This window comes from Aptenodytes forsteri, unplaced genomic scaffold (assembly GCF_000699145.1).
Source record: "Aptenodytes forsteri isolate BGI_AS27 unplaced genomic scaffold, ASM69914v1 Scaffold193, whole genome shotgun sequence".
NCBI classification, from domain to species: Eukaryota; Metazoa; Chordata; class Aves; order Sphenisciformes; family Spheniscidae; genus Aptenodytes; species Aptenodytes forsteri.
The window spans coordinates 10,096,191-10,114,335 of NW_008795405.1; the positions used below are offsets into that span (position 1 = coordinate 10,096,191).

The 18,145-nt window shown below is 36.2% G+C and overlaps 1 protein-coding gene across 2 annotated transcripts in view; it reads right to left on the reverse strand.

The window, feature by feature from the left end:
* The window catches only part of PPP4R3A (protein phosphatase 4 regulatory subunit 3A), a 50,485-nt gene that overhangs the window by 26,097 nt on the left and 6,243 nt on the right, over nt 1-18,145 (reverse strand). For both annotated transcript variants that reach the window (XM_009280781.2, XM_009280780.2), the window contains exons 2-3: nt 10,528-10,583; nt 491-589 (exon numbers count right to left, since the gene is read on the reverse strand). In XM_009280781.2, the coding sequence (XP_009279056.1) occupies nt 491-589; nt 10,528-10,583 (155 nt within the window). The remainder of the gene's footprint in view (nt 1-490; nt 590-10,527; nt 10,584-18,145) is intronic.

Below are 18,145 nucleotides of genomic sequence, written 5' to 3' on the forward strand. Positions count from 1 at the left end.
GAGCGAGCGGCTGTGTGGTGCTTAGTTGCCGGCTGGGGTTAAACCACAACAACATTATAAAATTCACTAAGAGCTCACATACATTCTTCTCTCTACAATAAAACTTTGGACAGGTAACCTTCTCCCTTCTGGCCAACCTGGAAAAAGTTAATTATGAAATTAATTGTTATGAAACTTTTTAAGCACTCATTTTGAGCTAAACTTCCTTGGGTGATAATACAGATAAAAAGTTACGTTAAGCAAAAAGACCTGAAAATGCTCTAAAAAAACCCCAAACCCCTCCACACATAGTTTAAGTTCATATCAAATTTCTGGAGGAAGGAGAAAGTTTTCAAACTAAAAAACGCAAAATTTGGGGGAGGTGGCTAAGACAATAGTTTTTACTTTCTATCTACTGTGTTCAGATTCACCTCTTAGAACTGTCCAAAAATTGTGAACACAAACATTATGACGATTTAGGTTGTCTCAATCTTACATTTATCAAACTTACCTGACATATTTTTTCCCATATTTCATCACATCCTGCTTTTTCTTGAAAGCTAAGTGCCAAATCATAATTTTCAGCTTCAGACCACACAATCAAGGTATCCTTTAAAGAGAGGAAGAGTATTTTCAGGCAATGTATTTCAGATTTTACAAACCTGAATAGTGTTTAAAGAGTAACATTTTAAAATAAAAACAGTTTGATACCAAATTATGACAGGACAGTATTACAATACAAATGTAATCATCATACTTTTTACGGTTTTTTTATATGTTCTGAGATTCTTAGGATTAAAAACATTTTTGCATAAATCAGAATAAGGAAGTTCCAGAAAGATACTGAAAGTTTTAGTTCTTAATTCACATGACCATAATATTGTAAGTCTCAAAAAGGTTGATCTAGAATATGTAATTCTACCTCAATGCATCCTCTGATAAAATATGGTAACAAAAGCAACAGGTTTGGTTTGGGGTTTTTTTTTAAATCTGTTTCAACTGGACCAAATAAAACTGCACAACTTTTGTAGGATCAAAGTTACAATCATTTTTCTCATTTTTATAGGTCCCAGAAGACACTGTGCTAACACACAGAAGAGCTACTTAAAAAGTAGCCCCAAGATACCTACAAACTTTAAACAAGAATAGAAACTTGAATATGCACACAGTTAACTGCCTAAGAGTATGCATACGTATTACACTGAACCACGCACATAATTTTTACTCATTCCAAACTACAATTCTGAAAGGATGTTTTGCCCTAGATTTCTAGAAGTTAGTTGAAACCATGCTTAGCTATGTTTACTACCCAGACTCTTTAGCTCTCATCTACTTACTAGAATAGTTCAAGAGTTTATCAGAGCCCTCACACTGCATGCAAAAACAATATATGGAAGTGGAAGCTGATGCTGCAAACACCAATATCGCACACTGATAAGGTATTTGATGCAGTAGTTCACAGACAGCCTGCTAAATAACTGTTAGAATAAAAAAAAAAAAGAGAAAAAATATAACCTGCATTATTTACATATTGAATCAAATTTTTGGAAAGTCTTTTGTCTTGCTATAACAGCTAGCTGAAATATAGCCACATTAAATATATACAGCCCCATGAAACTGCATTATTTCAGTTAAGTGCTAAAACATGCATTTACTCACTAGGACAACAGACATGAGAATTTTTCTACTTATATTTCAATGAGAACCATAAAAGAGATTATTTTTGCTTAATTAAGTATAGTTTTTGCTTATAGTGATTATTCCTAAAGGAATTAATTTTAAATATTTGTAAAAGCACTATAAATTGCCAGACATTTATAAAGTTTAAGACAGTTTATTAATTAGGCTTAATTTATTTCAAATATTAAAATGAACACTGAAGATAAAGAGAAATCTTGCATTTAGATTTCAATGTGCACTTACTAAACTCCTTAAACTAAACTATCATCTAAATAGCACAATCAGCTAGCTCTGTTAGGATTCAGTCAAGCAACACAATATAATCAATTTGCCATTACCAGAGCAGCTATACTGCTTCAGAGGCACTAATGGCTTTACCTTACAAATGGCAAATAGTTTACCTTTTCCTTTTCCAAAGGGTTGAGGAAGAGGTGGTACACAGAAGAAAGGGTTTTAGGAAGACCACCTCCAAAATACAAAAGGAAGAAGAAAGTCACAATTAATAGTTTATTCTCTACAAGACAGGTCATGGTGCAAATACTCTGGTAATAACAGATTGACAGCACCTAGTACCGCTGACTCCTATAGAGTAAGAAAAAAACAGTTCTCAAAAATTTAGAGAGGGAAGGTCCAGAAGAAAAAAAAATTCTTGTTTTTTAACCATCTTTTAACAGTAGGTACCTTACTGCAGCATTTATTGTATATATCAGGTTCAAAATCTAATACATTAAACACTGCAATTAGTATTTATACTGCAGTAACTTTCAAGGCCACTCTCATCAGAGTCCCACTGAGTAGCGCTTGTTTAATTTAAAAAAACCAAACAAATCCCTAACACTAAATCTTAAGTAGACCCTAGCAGAACTTGCAACATTCCTATCTAATTACATTTCCATTTAAGTGAAAGTGGTTAGATTTCTAAGCAAGCCATTTCCAAAAGAAGATCAAAACGTATCTTCTTCTCTATAAAGAATATGACTAACAAATAGGGAAATGACTAAAAGAACACAAATAAGGACAGTGTTATTTACAGTAACTGCAGTAAGTTGAATAAACAAAAGCTCTAAATCTCTGAATAAAATCCAGCACTGGTCCAAGACAGGTCATCTGTCTGTCTTTTTCCTCTGGGGAGAGGAGGGATGGCGGGAAGAAAGCAGGCACAGGAAAAAATGAAAGGGAAGACACAGAGGTAAAGCTGCTTTTGAAAACTATCGTCACAGATGTACAGAAGTGTATTTGGCCATAGTATAGCAATCGTTCTTGTTAAACAAGATCATCTACTATCATACATGGAAGTTCAGACAGTATTTTTTCACCTCTACACATTCTGATTTTTTTTTTTAATTGTTTCTTCTTTGGAAAGCAAAACTAAAAACTGCTGAAAGAAACTATTTGAGCAGCAGAACAATAATCTTCAAGTTTGGTTTATTAATATTAGAAAAGTATTTTCCAATTGCCAACATTAACAATTTCAAACTATTAGTTATCTGTTGCCTTATCACACAAGGATTTCATATTATAGATTAATATCAGTGTCTTAACAGAAATCTATCAATTGCTACTCTCCGGATCTTTAGTAAGAGAGTATTTGCTTGTACATCCTTTCTTGCCTCAAAGGGCTTTTAAAAAGCAAACATGAAGCAAAGTGAGAAAAGCACTTCACTCTGTTGCATAATACACAGTTCAAAGTTTAAATTCACTGTTAAATGCAGACAGTTAGTAATGTAATTCCATTTTCTTAATCCTACAAAGCTTATAATCATCAAAAAGAAGAGCAGTACAAGACTTACACATGTAGGAAGAAGTGACTGAAGGAAATTCTAGATGTAGTTAAAGATAAAAAAACATGAATGTAAGTCTAGTTTCTGCTTGTTTTATTTAAAGGAACCTTTCTATGTGTTTGATCTGAAATCTCCTCAGTGTAATCTGAATCCACTAACTACTCTGGATCTCTCAGCTATGGAATAGGACTATCTGTTGCTTCCAAATGCCAAATCTTACTTCTTGCAACTCCAAAAAGCAAATGAAATTTCTTAAGACTGCCTCCTCCATTCCAAGAGGAAACAGGAGTGTGAATAAATATGCTTAGTAATAGTAGCTATTGGTTAGAAAGGTAAGGAGATGAGTCTTGCACATTACCTCTCTATGAGCATAAAATCTTCAATCTTTTATGATTCATAAAAGCAGTTCTGGCTCTGTTTGATCAAAAACATATCCTTTTTTTGCATTACATACAAACTGTTAGCCTCTAGACAAGGAACTGGATGGGATGACTAAAACATCTAAAATTTGTTCTTACCTAGCTTGTAGTTATACACAATTAAAATGTGAAACTGCTGTATTAAATCATAGCTAGATTGTGTGAACTGAGTCATAAACATGGACAAATGTTTTATCATTGAAGGCTTTTATACTGAGTGCTCTGCAAGAATGCTAGCATTCTAGCTCCTCACATTTTTCAAGATGCATTAAGAGTTCTTGGCAAGATCATCTTTAAATAGGATGGTAATCAGGAAACTACTTATGTAGAGTTCACGATCTTATTTCAAGTTTGAAAAATCATTTGCTGCTTTGCAAAAAAAATATTTTGACAACAGTGCCAGCTGGATGTGGCATCACTACCTTAGCCCATACAAAATTTGCTGTCTCCCTAAGACCATTTATATAAATTTGTCTTTTCATATTATTGTTCATTATGACTGTGCAGATATAATCAGGAATTCTTAATTTTAAGCAAAAATTCTGAGCATGGCCTCTTTTTAGAAGACCTGTGTATTTAACATTCCCATAAAGAGGTATTTATCATTTCTGCCGATGGAGGTTAACTTTTTGCACCCTTATCCTTATAAAGATACAGCCTGAAGCAAAACTTCTTCGGAATACAGTCGGGCATTTCTCTGCTGCTTGTCTCATAAAGCCCACATGGAGCAAGTTCTGGTTAGTTAGACGTTTTCAAGGAAGCACTACTGTGTGCTACAGCTTTATTTGAGACTTCATTCCTAAGAAGCTAACCTTCAAAAATACTACTGCAATAGTTCAAGCCAGCAAGCAGTGGCAATTGTACTTAGATGGACAGGGCTTAGTATCTACCACATGATTTCTCCTCACTTTTTGCAATGATTTCCAAAAGGCTTACTTTCCTTAATAGACAGGTTGTTGAATACACAGTATCAGTCTCAAGTTCTCACCGTTAACACTCACCAGAAATCACGCTTTTATTAGATATTAAATTAGTTTTATTTAACTATTAGGAAGCTGATTAGCAGGTGTGTTGTACAGCATTCATACAATCTCCAAAGCAAGCCCTGGGATTTCATAATGAAGAATTTCAGAGCAACTAGTACTCGGGATTTGATTCTGCTGTAAAATTGATTTAAGATTTCTTTCCTAATGTGATAAAATTAAGAAAACTGTTATTGTTTGACAATGCCCTCTCATTGGTGTTCATGTCCAGGGAGAATACAAGTCTTCTCTGTAGCCCCAAAATATTCTCTTGGCATCCCTATGAGATTTAGGCTACTCTCAAGAAGTAGTGATCCCCCAAATTAGATAGGCTTTTCATAAATTCTTGCCTTCTGTCTTAAAAAGCAAGTTAATTTCTTCCTACTAGCCCTCAAATGATTTAGGCCTATGACACTTTCCTGGCCCCCACTGGAACTTCAACAGAGGGAGGTTGTTTCTCCCCCTCTTGGACTGCCTGATTACTAGTCTTCCTTATCTATGCCCTTACATTGTTGATAGTTACAGACACTTCCCTGGACATGCCAAGCCACCTTTCAGCATCTTGCTAGCTAATTATTTACAGTCAAAAGTACAGTTTCATAAGCAGCTTTCTGCTTCTGAAATAAACTACTGTCACTACTCAGGTTTTTTAAGTTAAAAAAAAAATATATATAGTTATCGTGGTAGGCTGCAGCAGAATCTTCAGGCTAAAAAAACTCGCCCCAGTAATGTAATATAAAGTTTCAATTCTGCATTTGGTTTCGTGCATTTGTTTACCTAGTACCTGGATATCTGGATGTGCTAACAAGTTATCCCCAAAACTGGAATAACATATCAAAGGCACACTCAGTCTTTTGGCAGAATGTATTCTATTAGCTTCTATGAAAGCTCAACAATCATACATGATTTTTCAGTTAGCAATTTCATAGCTGCATTCCCATGAAATCACATAGAATAAAATCAGTTTATTAGTTCTATAACAGAACCTCAACTCACTAGCCTAGTGACCACACCCAGAAACAGCAGAAGAATTAGATTTCACAGGAAAACTATGAAGATAAAGGAACATGTGATCATTTAAAATGGATGAACCAACCCATCCCAAAACCAGGAGCAGCCACTCCCCTTGTTTCTCCCCTCACCCCACAAAACCAAACACTTTTGCTTACTATCTTAGCTACAATAGGAACAAATTTTATTGAAATAGTTTCACTGTTGGCTCGCTTGTCCTGACAGCAAGGGTAGGAAGTTCATCTTCTCTGAGCATTCTGCCAGTGCCTTTTTGGATCTTTTCAAAATTTAGCTTTGTAGTAAATCTGCTCTCCATCATTCAAGGATAGCCACCTTCAAGCTACATAGCTAATAGATGGTATTCTGGATGAATTTAAGCTTTGTATTCTTGTGAGGAACTGAAAAAGGGACTGCAAAAGCAGAAGACACAAGACACTGAAGTTTCTAGTGCAGAGGCAAGACTTTGTAGCTGGAAGCTGTAAGCAACTCAAGTCTTCCTTGTTTCAGGCACAAAAAGGGATGCAATACATTCTTCATCACTGGGTTACAGGATGTACATGGATCTATCTAAAATAAAGTTGAGGATATAAGTCTTTACTGTTCTATTGCTAAACAATTGCCAAAGCATATTGAAAGTACATTGAAAAGTATACTCCCCAGTCCATAGCCATATCAGCTTTCTCCCTAGATAAATGCTAGGTATACAGAGTTTATTCCTCCTTTAAGGTTGCATAGGAAGAGGTATGTTGTCCTAAAATACCAGTGCAATTATTCGTTTTCTGAATAAGGATCACTTGTTTAAAAACAGCACCTCTGTCACTAGCATTCTGGAATTGTGTCATTTTAATGCCTTTAAAACAAACTGTAAAAACAGAGCATGGATTGAAGTGTGTAAACTGACTTCACCAGTGTGTAAACTGACTTACAATTAAAATATCTTCTACCTTTACTAGTATATTAAGAAAACAACCAACAACAGAAGAGGAAAACTAAGTATTTTATGTGTGGTCCAGCAACCCACAGTATAATTAAATTCCACTTACTAAACAAAATCTGCTTTTAAGCTGTGTGCTACTTACCCATAATTAAATCCAGTATATTCCATACCAAAGTTATAGGACCATTATTGTAACATTTTAAAATAAGAATACCAATAAAACTTAACACATAGCCCTAAACAACAACACAAGTCAGGAGGCCGAGAAATCTTCTGCCTACAAATCGTACCTTAACATAAGAAATACTAGTCCTTTTTCTGAGCCACAGGACATTAGTTTCTCAAGTTGTTTTCTTTCTAGCTTGTTTTCCTCATATGGATTCCTTTCTTCTAGTTCTAGTGTAAGTAATGAGTTTGCCAGGAAGTACAAGGTTCAGAGCATGCAAAAACTTCCACTGGTAGCAACTCTATGTTACAGAATCAGATATGTAGACATATCTTTCTTTTTCAACACACAGCAGAAAATGACTCTTCATTGTGACAGAAAGACTAATCTAATTTATCTGACTAGTGAAAAGGTAGTTAAAAGACTGCCTATGTGTTTCATGCTTTAAGGAATTATTTCAAACTTCTAGATGTCAGGTAAGTCAGGTAAGTCTGGGAAGACCAGGGACTAGATTGTGCAAACTGAAGTATCTCGGGACCGTGTTGATGTATGAAAAATGAGTCCCCAAGCAGGTCTCAAGCTCTGCCAAGTATTCTTCCTCTCCAAAAGGAAAAGCAGACAGTGTTATCTACCACCAATTAGATCAACATTTACGTGCACACAGAGACCTGACTAATCCACAATAAAAGGCAGTCATTGCTTTCAATCCTAAACCCTAAGAAATCTAAAGCAGACAGTTTGTCAAAATTTTACTTGAAGGTCAGGTTCACAGGGTATGGCTTTGGTTTTGTTGTTTTTTGTTTTGTTTGTTTTGTCTTTGTGGTTTCCATGGATGTTTTACACACCAACAGAACAGAGGCAGCAAGGCAAACTTGTACTCAGGTCTTTACACTATTATTTTGACAAATAATGATCTAATGTGACAGTTATCATTAAAATATACATATGTATATGCTGAGATTGCATAATTTGTGATATCAACAATTACTGAGACACTCCCTTTCACACTGGCACTAATAGTGCAGCATAGGTAGAAGGTTCTTTCACCAGTGGAAGAACTTCACTGTTTATCACAAAGGTATCTATAGGCTTGTTGAAGAACCCAAAGCAACTGGCACAGCAAGTTTCCCCAAGAGTTTAACTAACACACATCTCTCCTTCCTTCCAACCACAAATTATGGTAGTTGGTCCAATAAAAGATTGTTTCTTCTTACAAGCCTCATGTTAGCCTAGACAAAAGTCAGAACTCATCCACTTACTCCATTAGATATCCGAAGTGCCCACAAGCCACACGCTAACTATGTCACAGTAAAAACAGCTCTGATGTACTGTTATGTACCCCTTTAAAAGGGAATGGACATTCACTCTCACAACAAAATTTTGAGATAAAAGGCTGGTAAGACTGTAACACTGGAAAGTTACTTTGAAGTTTTAAGTCTTATATTTCTAGGAGATTTTTCTTGACATTTTATGAGTGCAACTGACAACTGCAGGCAAACTCAAAAGTAAGTCTTCTATCTCAGGCTGCAATTTCACTAGTAGCTGAGGTGACCTAAGTGGCATTCTGCAGCCAAAAAGGAAAGATCTCGCTCGCTCTTCCATCCCACAGTTCCACAAATGGATCTTGCGTGAGGTGGCTTGAAACTTCTGCTGACATAGAGAGTTACCAGTTTTTGAAGAGGGATTTGGAGTACCAAGTTGATTTTCTTGTGGTTTAGTGAGTTTAGGCAGTTCAGAGTTCTATGAGCAGAGCTGGAAATAAGCAACTCTTCCTTTCAGCTGCTAAGCTCCAAGCTTAGCTCATATGGAATCAGGTTTAAACTCTGAACTTGCCTGTTACTAAGGGAAAGGATAAGTAGGCTCACCTGAAAGACTGTGCTACAAAGTAGGATTAATACACGCACCGAGAAAGATTTGGTATTTCCAAGGCTCAGAGTGGAGCCCTACATTCAATCTGTATTAGATACTGCTTTGCTTAAATAATATGAACAATCCACCTGCAAATATAAACTTCTGTCTGTGCAGCACTTGAAAGCTTTAAGAACAGCACTTTTCCTTCTCCAGCACAGAAAACGTACAGTGCTGTTCTAACAGGACAGATTCATGTTTAATATTTTTATTTCTCTAACCATGTTTTCACAATCACCAGTATTGATTTGTGCAGTGCTAAATTACAATACGTCTGACCCAGAGCAGCAATGAGCACAGATATGAAATGCTGTTGCACTGACAGGCATGTGTGCTAGTTTGCCACTGATCTTACAATTTTATGCCTACTTTAAGTAGGCTTCATGTTTGATCTGGCATAAAGCCTACTGATACAAAGTTTGCCCCTCAATGCTCTTTGAACAGATTTGAACCAGCAAAGCAAGTTAACACTAGATGAGCACTTTATGCCATAGAGCTGTGAAATATTCAATGTCATTTTAGGAGTCCTAAAGCTCAAGTTACTGTATCATAGAACCATGACCTCAAGCTAGTCAGGATTACAACTAAGACTTAACTTGCTTAGCATTTTTGCTGGTCTTGTCCTTTCTTACTCCCTGCAATTGGTTCTCCACCCCACATTGGTCTTACCATTAGTTCAGTACAGACTGTTTATATAGTGCATAATGAATTATATCAAGGGGCAGATACAGGTTAAATTTTCCAAGGAAGGATATTTTAAACCCAAACTGGTTCTCCCTATTCAGTTCAACATACAATCCTACAAACAGCTGCAGCCGCACAACCTCTGGGACTGCCTGTGAGCAAAACTACAGTATGTCTATGCTTATAATAAACTATTAAAGCTGAAGACTGAAGAGTGTTTTAATACATTAACTGTACCTGATGGGATTTTAGCAAGTCTGAGCTGACCAGACTGGCAACTAAATACAATCTGGTTCAGCATTTCTAAACCTCTCAGGGTAATTCTCATCATCCATGACATAAGAACAACAAACAAAGTGCAAGACCTACAGTTCACTTCTCATCCATCTCAGTAGCATTCTTTAGGGGCTCACAATGTATGGCTTAAATAATTGAAGCAAGGTGCAAACTAGAGGTGAGAAGCTGCTTTTATGTATACAGAATGCTTTGAAGCAGTAATAACCCGTATGTATCTTCCAAGTAAAAGCCAAACAAAGGTAAACATGCAAATAGCTTTAAAGCCTTCTAGTCTTCTCTTAAATAAAATACACTGAAAGTTGTAGTATCTGAAATATAAAGAAAAAAGGCAGATGATATTAAGTTTCAGATACCATAACTCTCAGGAAACTCAGCTACTTTGTGATTTTCACAACTATGCTTTGTCCGTCTCTCCCAAAGCATTTTTTGGTGTAAAACAGAGTGCAAGTTATCTATATAACTTCACAAAAAATGCAGAGAAATAACACACGTCATGAAATGCACAAAAATGTTGAGAACTACTTTGCCTCCTATTTTTGGTACAAGAACATAAGATATAAGTTGCAATAGAGGCAAAAAAAGGACTGTATTGCTGAAGTTAAAGAACTTGCCTTTAAACGTGAGAAAAAAAAAGTATGTTTACCTGTTGCTTCTGGTACGCAGTGTTCGGGTTAATTTTGGACTCCAAAAGAAGAGAGCCTAGGAAAAAAAAAGTTCCACTTATTTCTGAGTGTACTAAAATTTCAATCTCAACACGAATTTTCTGATCACTTGTTCCTCAAGTAGGTATTAACACCTTTCCTCCCAACAATAAGCCTGTTAAACTCATATTCTACAGCTTTATATTTCATTTTTCCCTCAAAGACATCGTTCACGTAGTACAGAACATTCAAGAGTATTTTAAGGACTGGATTTTAAACCTCTTTCTTATTCTGAGTAATGACTTTTCCACAGAAAATTTTTTAGAGATGATAAAGTCTGCAAAAAAATCAGCACACAAAAAGCATCACAGCTGCATTCCGTAGATCTCCTACAGTTGTTTTGTACGAAATTTGCTAATCATGTGGCATTTGTTCTTAAAGTTTAGCTAAAACACTATTAGTTTGCTGGAAAGCATATCTAGAAACTAATGCTTAGAGTGGCAACCATTGTGACTGCCAATACCAAAAAACTTCAGACGTGATAAACTTAGGAACAATGGTTTCACAGCAGCTTATACTGATTTAAGACGCAGAACAGCAGTTCCATTCTCATGTCTGTGTTTTCTTGCCCTTCCTTTTGCATAAGCATTAGTGTTAATACATGTCACATTTAAATGGTTCGGAGTGTTGATCTAGGTGAAAACAACCCTTAAAACTGCTTTTATTTTTGGTCCAATCACTTCCCTCATCCACCTTGCTGTTCAGCTGCACCAATGCCAGAGCATGAGGGACTCTTTACAGCCATGACTTCAATTTATGTATCTGCAGAGCTTCACTCAACGTACATGAAGTACTGATAAATTAACTTTCATAGTCAGTCTTGTAATTAAAACATAAGGCTGTAATCACCCCTTTAAAGAGGTGCTTCTCCATTCATTTACCTGCTAAAATTTATTCTGGTGTCCAAACTTTAAGAAAAGTATCAACTTCTCAGTTTCATAGGCAGTTCTAAGGCAGTCTTATATTTATATTACTGGAATATTTGCCAAATATCTTCACAAAATCTACACTAAAGAAAAATTGAAATGCTTCAACCACCTTAAATATGGAAGCTAGAGAACCTGAAGACAGGACAAGGAAACAAATCACTTGGATTTGAAAAACATACTTGGAATTGAAAACTGTACTTCCAAATCTCACAGCAGAATCAACAACGACTAGCTGTTTTTCACTATCTGATGAGTACACCAATTATAAAATCCACAGCAAAAAACATCCCAAACCAATGGTTGTTTACTAAGTATCACCATCCTCAATCTTATAGGTTACATTTACAAGAAAATCCACACTCCTTTCCTGAAGAATTGCTACTGACTAATAGAAGATTATAGAATCATAGAATAGTTTGGGCTGGAAGGGACCTCTAAAGGTCATCTAGTTTAACCCCCCAGCCGTGGGCAGGGACATCTTCAACTAGATCAGGTTGCTCACAGCCCCGTCCAACCTGACCTTGAATGTTTCCAGGGATGGGGCATCCACCACCTCTCTGGGCAACCTGGGCCAGTGTTTCATCACCCTCAGCATAAAAAATTTCTTCCTTATATCTAGTCTCAATCTACCCCCCTTTAGTTTAAGGCCATTCCCCCTTGTCCTGTCGCAACAGGCCCTGCTAAAAAGTTTGCCACCATCTTTTTTAGAAGCCCCCTTTAAGGACTGATAGGCTGCAAGAAGGTCTCCCCAAAGCCTTCTCTTCTCCAGGCTGAACAACCCCAACTCTCTCAGCCTTTCTTCACAGGAGAGGTGTTCATTTTTGTGGCCCTCCTTTGGACCTGCTCCAACAGGTCCATGTCTTTACTGTACTGAGGACTCCAGAGCTGGACACAGTACTCCAGGTGGGGTAAGAAAGGTTATTACTTCATGAATTTATAAGCTTTACCAAGGATTTTTATATTCATTAGCTTACTATATATGTGATAATCAGATTAAGAAAAAAAAGAATTAATTGTAATTAACAAAGTAACTTACTTATGATGGCTGCTTCTTCCTAATTTCTAAGTCTGTTGTTCTAAAAGAAGCAGCCTTCACTAATGAAGTTGGCTTGAGAAGCTATCACCCTGTCTCAACTGCTCTTGCACTAAGAGCTGTTTACAAACTAAGGTACAATCCAACAACAAAACTCAGCCCTCAAGGGAAAACAAGACGACAAAAAAAAAGCAATCTCCCCCCAAAACCACATATACTTCCCTTTCTTTTTTTAATAGTTTTTCCAGTTTTCTAACCCACATCAGCTCTGTTAACAAAGCAGGTTATCTGCTTAAGTGTGACTGCATAACTAAAGAAAAAAATAAAAATCACATACTATAGAGCAGGACAGAGAAAGAAAACATCTAAGATGAGCTTTACTGACGAATCCAATACACTGTGGTACTTAGGCCATAGTCTCAAAGCTCTGAATTTTGGGTTTGGCCAGTGAACATCTAAAAACGGCATTCCCTTTTCTATTACGATCATCAGTTATAGGCAGTATTTCACTTCAATCTTACTTTCAGTTTCAAAGCCTCAGCTTCAACTACATGAAGTTTTAGAATACTGTTTTGTGCTATTGACTTGGTTGACTACTTTCTAGAAAGTCTTTACTGTCTAGAAATATTTAATAGCAGCAAATACAAATTAGAATCTTGTAAGAATTAAAAGCAATTGATAATTTCAACATTATATTTTAACTGCTGAACACAGATCTACAGACCTGGAAATCCTGAAATTAGCAGAATATCATACATATCTTGAACACCATGTTTGACAAAATACTATCAAAAAAAAAATCTTGAAGAGAATTGAATGCAGACATTTCATCTTCCAGGCTAGAAGCAGACACTAGAGAATGACCTCTTTACTAGACTTACCACAAAAGAGCATTTCTTCTTCTCTACTAAACCTGATGCTTGCAGGCAAGACAAATCAAGCCTTACAAGGCTTGACTTGCTTCTCATTACCACATGATTCAACATATTCCTCACCATTCCAGACAATAACTAGAAAAATATGAATTTGAAGATAGAAACATACCAAAGTGTAAACTGTACTCTATAACCTATACCTGCCCCAAATCCATCCTCCTGGAAAATCTGATGCTCCATTTGTGCAATTTGTTCCCCAAAAGGGGTTCAACAACTCAAAATCAGTGACTGTTCTACTAGTTAGTTCAGTGAGTTTATTTTCATACAGTAAGTTTTACAGGAACAGGCCCCTTCCTGGTACGAGGCAGTCTTAGGTCTCTGTAACTTGCTTCTGGGAACGAGGCAACACTAACAGATGTCTGTAACACAAATATATTATCTAGAAAAAGGTTACAGAAATTTAACATACAGCAAATAATGTTCTTCTCCATTCAAAGTCAGTATCAGTATTGATTCCTAAATACAGTTCAAGATGCTTACTCTTGCATTTGCCATAAACAATTACTTTCTATGTAGGTATTTTTCTCTTGGCACTATCCTAGAATACGTTAAGACTATCCAGTCTACTTTATAAAAATACACCAACAAAATTTCATCTTCATTGACCCAAAGACTCTATTCAAAGTTAGTTAAGACCTGAAAACTCACCTTAATACAAACTATGGTTTTAATAAACCCCCCAAAATTATGCAGATCTAGTTATTTTCTAAATTATAGCCTTGAATGAATTTGTAAAGGTAACTGCAAAACATTGGTGCCAGAAAGTAACATCTGAAACCACCTATAAAGACGAAAACATTCATTTGCAGAATTCTGTTATTTGCCAAATTATGTTATTTGCCACTGTAATGCAATATAGCACAGCTGGGGTTTTTTGTTACAACACCGTGCTGTGAAAGGAATGCGTGTATAGGGAAAGACTTGCTGAAAAGAGATTACATACAGATATACAATGCTATTTTCAAAGATATTTAGAGAACATCAAATATCCCAATCCAGCAGTCTTAAACAACAAATCTGCAGACTTGTTTACATATATGCATATGGAGGAGACCTGCTGATATGGAATACTGCTCCTCTCCCATCAAACTGTTACGTGGACCCTTCCTCAAAAGGAGAAAAGGTACAGTGTCACTCATTGCTCCTCACCAGTATAAACATGTTTATGTTTAAATGAAAATTTCAATTCAAGAGCTGTTTTTTGCAAGATGCACACAGAGGTTTAAGTTCTGCAATCAGATCTGCTGCTACTGAATGACAGAAACCAATCCACAGAAACTTAGGAAACAGCTCAAACCGAGGTCCAAGAATGCACTCTGCATTCGCAAGAGACTATTCCTCAGTCTAACACATTTCTGAAGGGTCAAACCCAAACATTAAGGAGAGGGGAGAACCAGGAGAAAAGAAACAAAAAAAAAATCCCTCCCATATTTTTTTCATTTTAACCTAAGGTAAGTACATAACCACAAAATTTTCTGTGTTGCTTTCCTAAAAAATAAAATTCATCCCTTGAGTTTGAGCAAAGTAAAGCAAACTTAAGCCAAATTTTGGCTAAGCCTTCTGTCAGTATTACGGGGTTACTGATACGTAGTCTAAAGAAACAGCTAGGGTGCAGATGCCTACCCTGTGGCAAAAGTCATTAACATACAGAATTCAGAAGTGGCAAACTACAACTTCTGAATAAAAGTGATTAGATAGCTCCTAAAAGAAAGCTGGCAAATACGGCCTCCAATGGGGGAATTCACTTTGGCTTGTCAAAAAGTTTAGTTACAGGACTAGTAAGCTTTAATTAAAAGTTTAAGCCTTCAAATTAACCCAAGATAGTTGAACAGAAAAGGTCACTTCAGTCATCTGGGCTCAGAACAAAAAAGCGATCTGACACCATGCAGTGAAAATCTAGCACATAGACATTTTAAGTATGAAGCAGGCTGCAGCAGCCTAAAATACCATGTGAGAAACAGGTTAAGAAATCAAAGGCTTCTGATTATACACAGAAACTCACATGGAAGGTGATCATTTGTAAGAAAAGAGTTTGCTATTGCTCTACTGCAATTCAAGTAGAATACACTGCAACTAAATCACACAGAGAAACTTTTTAGGGTTTTAAGTAAAAAAGTCAACAGTTGTTTAAGTATAAAAAAAAAAATTTCCCTGTTTCAAAGCATAACATATCTGATCTGAAAGCAGTTTATGATATTTCTATACTATAATAGATTACTCCAAATTGCCTGCAATGACTCTTAAAGTTTAGTGCCTGGGAGCATTAGATGTCTCAGATAGCAACACAAACCACTCATCTGCTCTAAATTCTTTTAAGATGGTGTTAAAAAAAAGCCAACGCAAGAAAAAAAACATTCCTATAGATAAAAAAATTGCACTCTTATTCACTTCTTATTGTTCTAGTTCCAGATAATAGCTTACCTTGGACTTGGCATACTGATTGTAGTTCCCTTCTCTGAACACCCTGACCCTGCCATAAAATCTCAACCGCTTGTAAAGCAACTATGGAGCTACACCAAGTCACAACTGCACAATCAAAAGACTGAACTATGTGCTAACCCACATGGTCAGCCAAATGAACCTCTAGTAATTCTGCTGTGCTCTGTGCACAGCCGAACTGGCCCTTTAACAGGAGCGGGAATTTCCCATACACAGCAGGAACTACTGCTAACATCCCCCACGGCCTCCCCCACTCAGGAAATGGAGCCCTCAACTTCACGCAGATCCCGAGGTTTTCAGTCAGCTTCCTGGAGTAAGTCAGTAAGAACATGCCAGCACGCACAGGATGAATCTCAGCTCAAACGCTAGGAAAAGCTGGTTTAGAAAAGGAGGAAGGAAGAAGTTTCATTGTTGAAAGAGGAGGAGCTGACAAAGAAAGACAAGACAAGAACGCAATGGAAACACGGAGGCAAATGGTGTATAGGTCAGATTCCTAGTATTTGTATGTTTTTGATAACTAGAAAAAAATAAATCAGTCAACTACCTCATGTAGGTAAAAAAAGCACATGAGGGAACACACAAATTGCATAGTACCTAAAACACAAGTCTGGCATTACCTTTTTCCAAACCATTTGCTCACATGCAAAAATGACTGCATTTGCCTTCAAAATCAGCCCACAAACAATTGATGCTGGGAGTAAACAAAATATAAATACCTCATAAAATTTGATTTATACAAGCAAGTTAGAAAAACTAGCCTATTAATAGAACGCACATTTACCCAGGACTGATACTACCTACTAAATTAAGAACTTAAGCTCCACATATTATTCCATACTCTTGAAGTATACATATGCTGTTTGAGAGAGGTCTAATGTGTGTATCCTATTAAATATACTTCTGTGTATTAGGTGCAATTAGTAAGTTTGAGCCAGTTGTGCTTTCATTAGAGTATCTTAGCTATGCAACACAAAGTAATGACTTCATCTTTGTTTTGGGATCATTTATACCAATTTGTATTTTCCTTCTTACAAATGTTCATTTACAACAAATAAGCTGGCAACAACAGTCCAATTCAGGTTCTAATCGGTCTTAAGCATACATATCCCACTGAAAGTCAATAAAGGGATTTTAGTTTGAATGGGCTATTTCTTCACAAGCAGGTTATGAACTGCAGTTCTTTTGCTTTCTTTTCTACAAAGAATAAAAAAAAAAATCAGGAAATTGTTTAATGTATAGAAAACATGACAGGTTTTAAAAATGAGCACAGCAGCCACATAGACAGAAAGGACTGTATCTACAACAAAATATACTGTAAAGATTAGCCTAAAAATTTAGTGATAACCTTCTCTTTACCTCCCTCCCTCATTTGAAATTAAACTAAGTCTATTTCCATTTTGAATGTTTTCTCTTACATTATGAAGTTGGCCAAACTATAAATGCACCTTCTTCGGTGTAAAATTAAAAAGTTAAATTGGTACTCGATTTAAGTATAATCAAGAAACTACAAAACCCTGACATTAATGCTTATCAGAAGCTCAATTATAAAAATCCTGCTTAGATGAAACTTTGATTCCTCCATATCAGTTTATGATCTTTGCTGTAGAAATTATTGTACAGTTTGTCAGAACTTTCTCAAGCAGTAAGAATTAATGATTCTCAAGTTGCTTTTCATCCTGGTTCCTACAATGAAAAAGCCAAATAAAGAAAATTGCAAGGTCTGTTGACAGTCACAAGCTACAACTAGATCTACAAGTCACTAGATATAGTAGCTATATATCTAATGAAGCTGTAAGTCATGCACTGACAGACTTTACTAGCAAAATGGTACATGCTAGATATTGCAAAGTATACATTTTAAAATCTACTCTGATCATAGCTGTCATGAACTCACTTAACCAATAATCAAGACTAGCCCAAACATGTAGCTACAGGGGTAGACAGTATTACTCAACCTATACTACTGTCATACGTTGTCAGAAAACGTGAAGGAAGTTGATAATGCATTGTTTTAGTTTATTTACAGGAAGATCTACAACCGCTGAAGGACTGAAAACTACTATTCCATAAAAAAATAAATCTCTGAAAATGCTGTTCTGTCCATTGTATTGTCTTTACTACTATAACAACTGTACTTTGATAACTGAAGATAGCTTTTAGAATGTCTTGCATAATTCTTGCTACCAGGGGGGGGGGGGGGGGGGGAAAAAAGGGGGGTGTTACA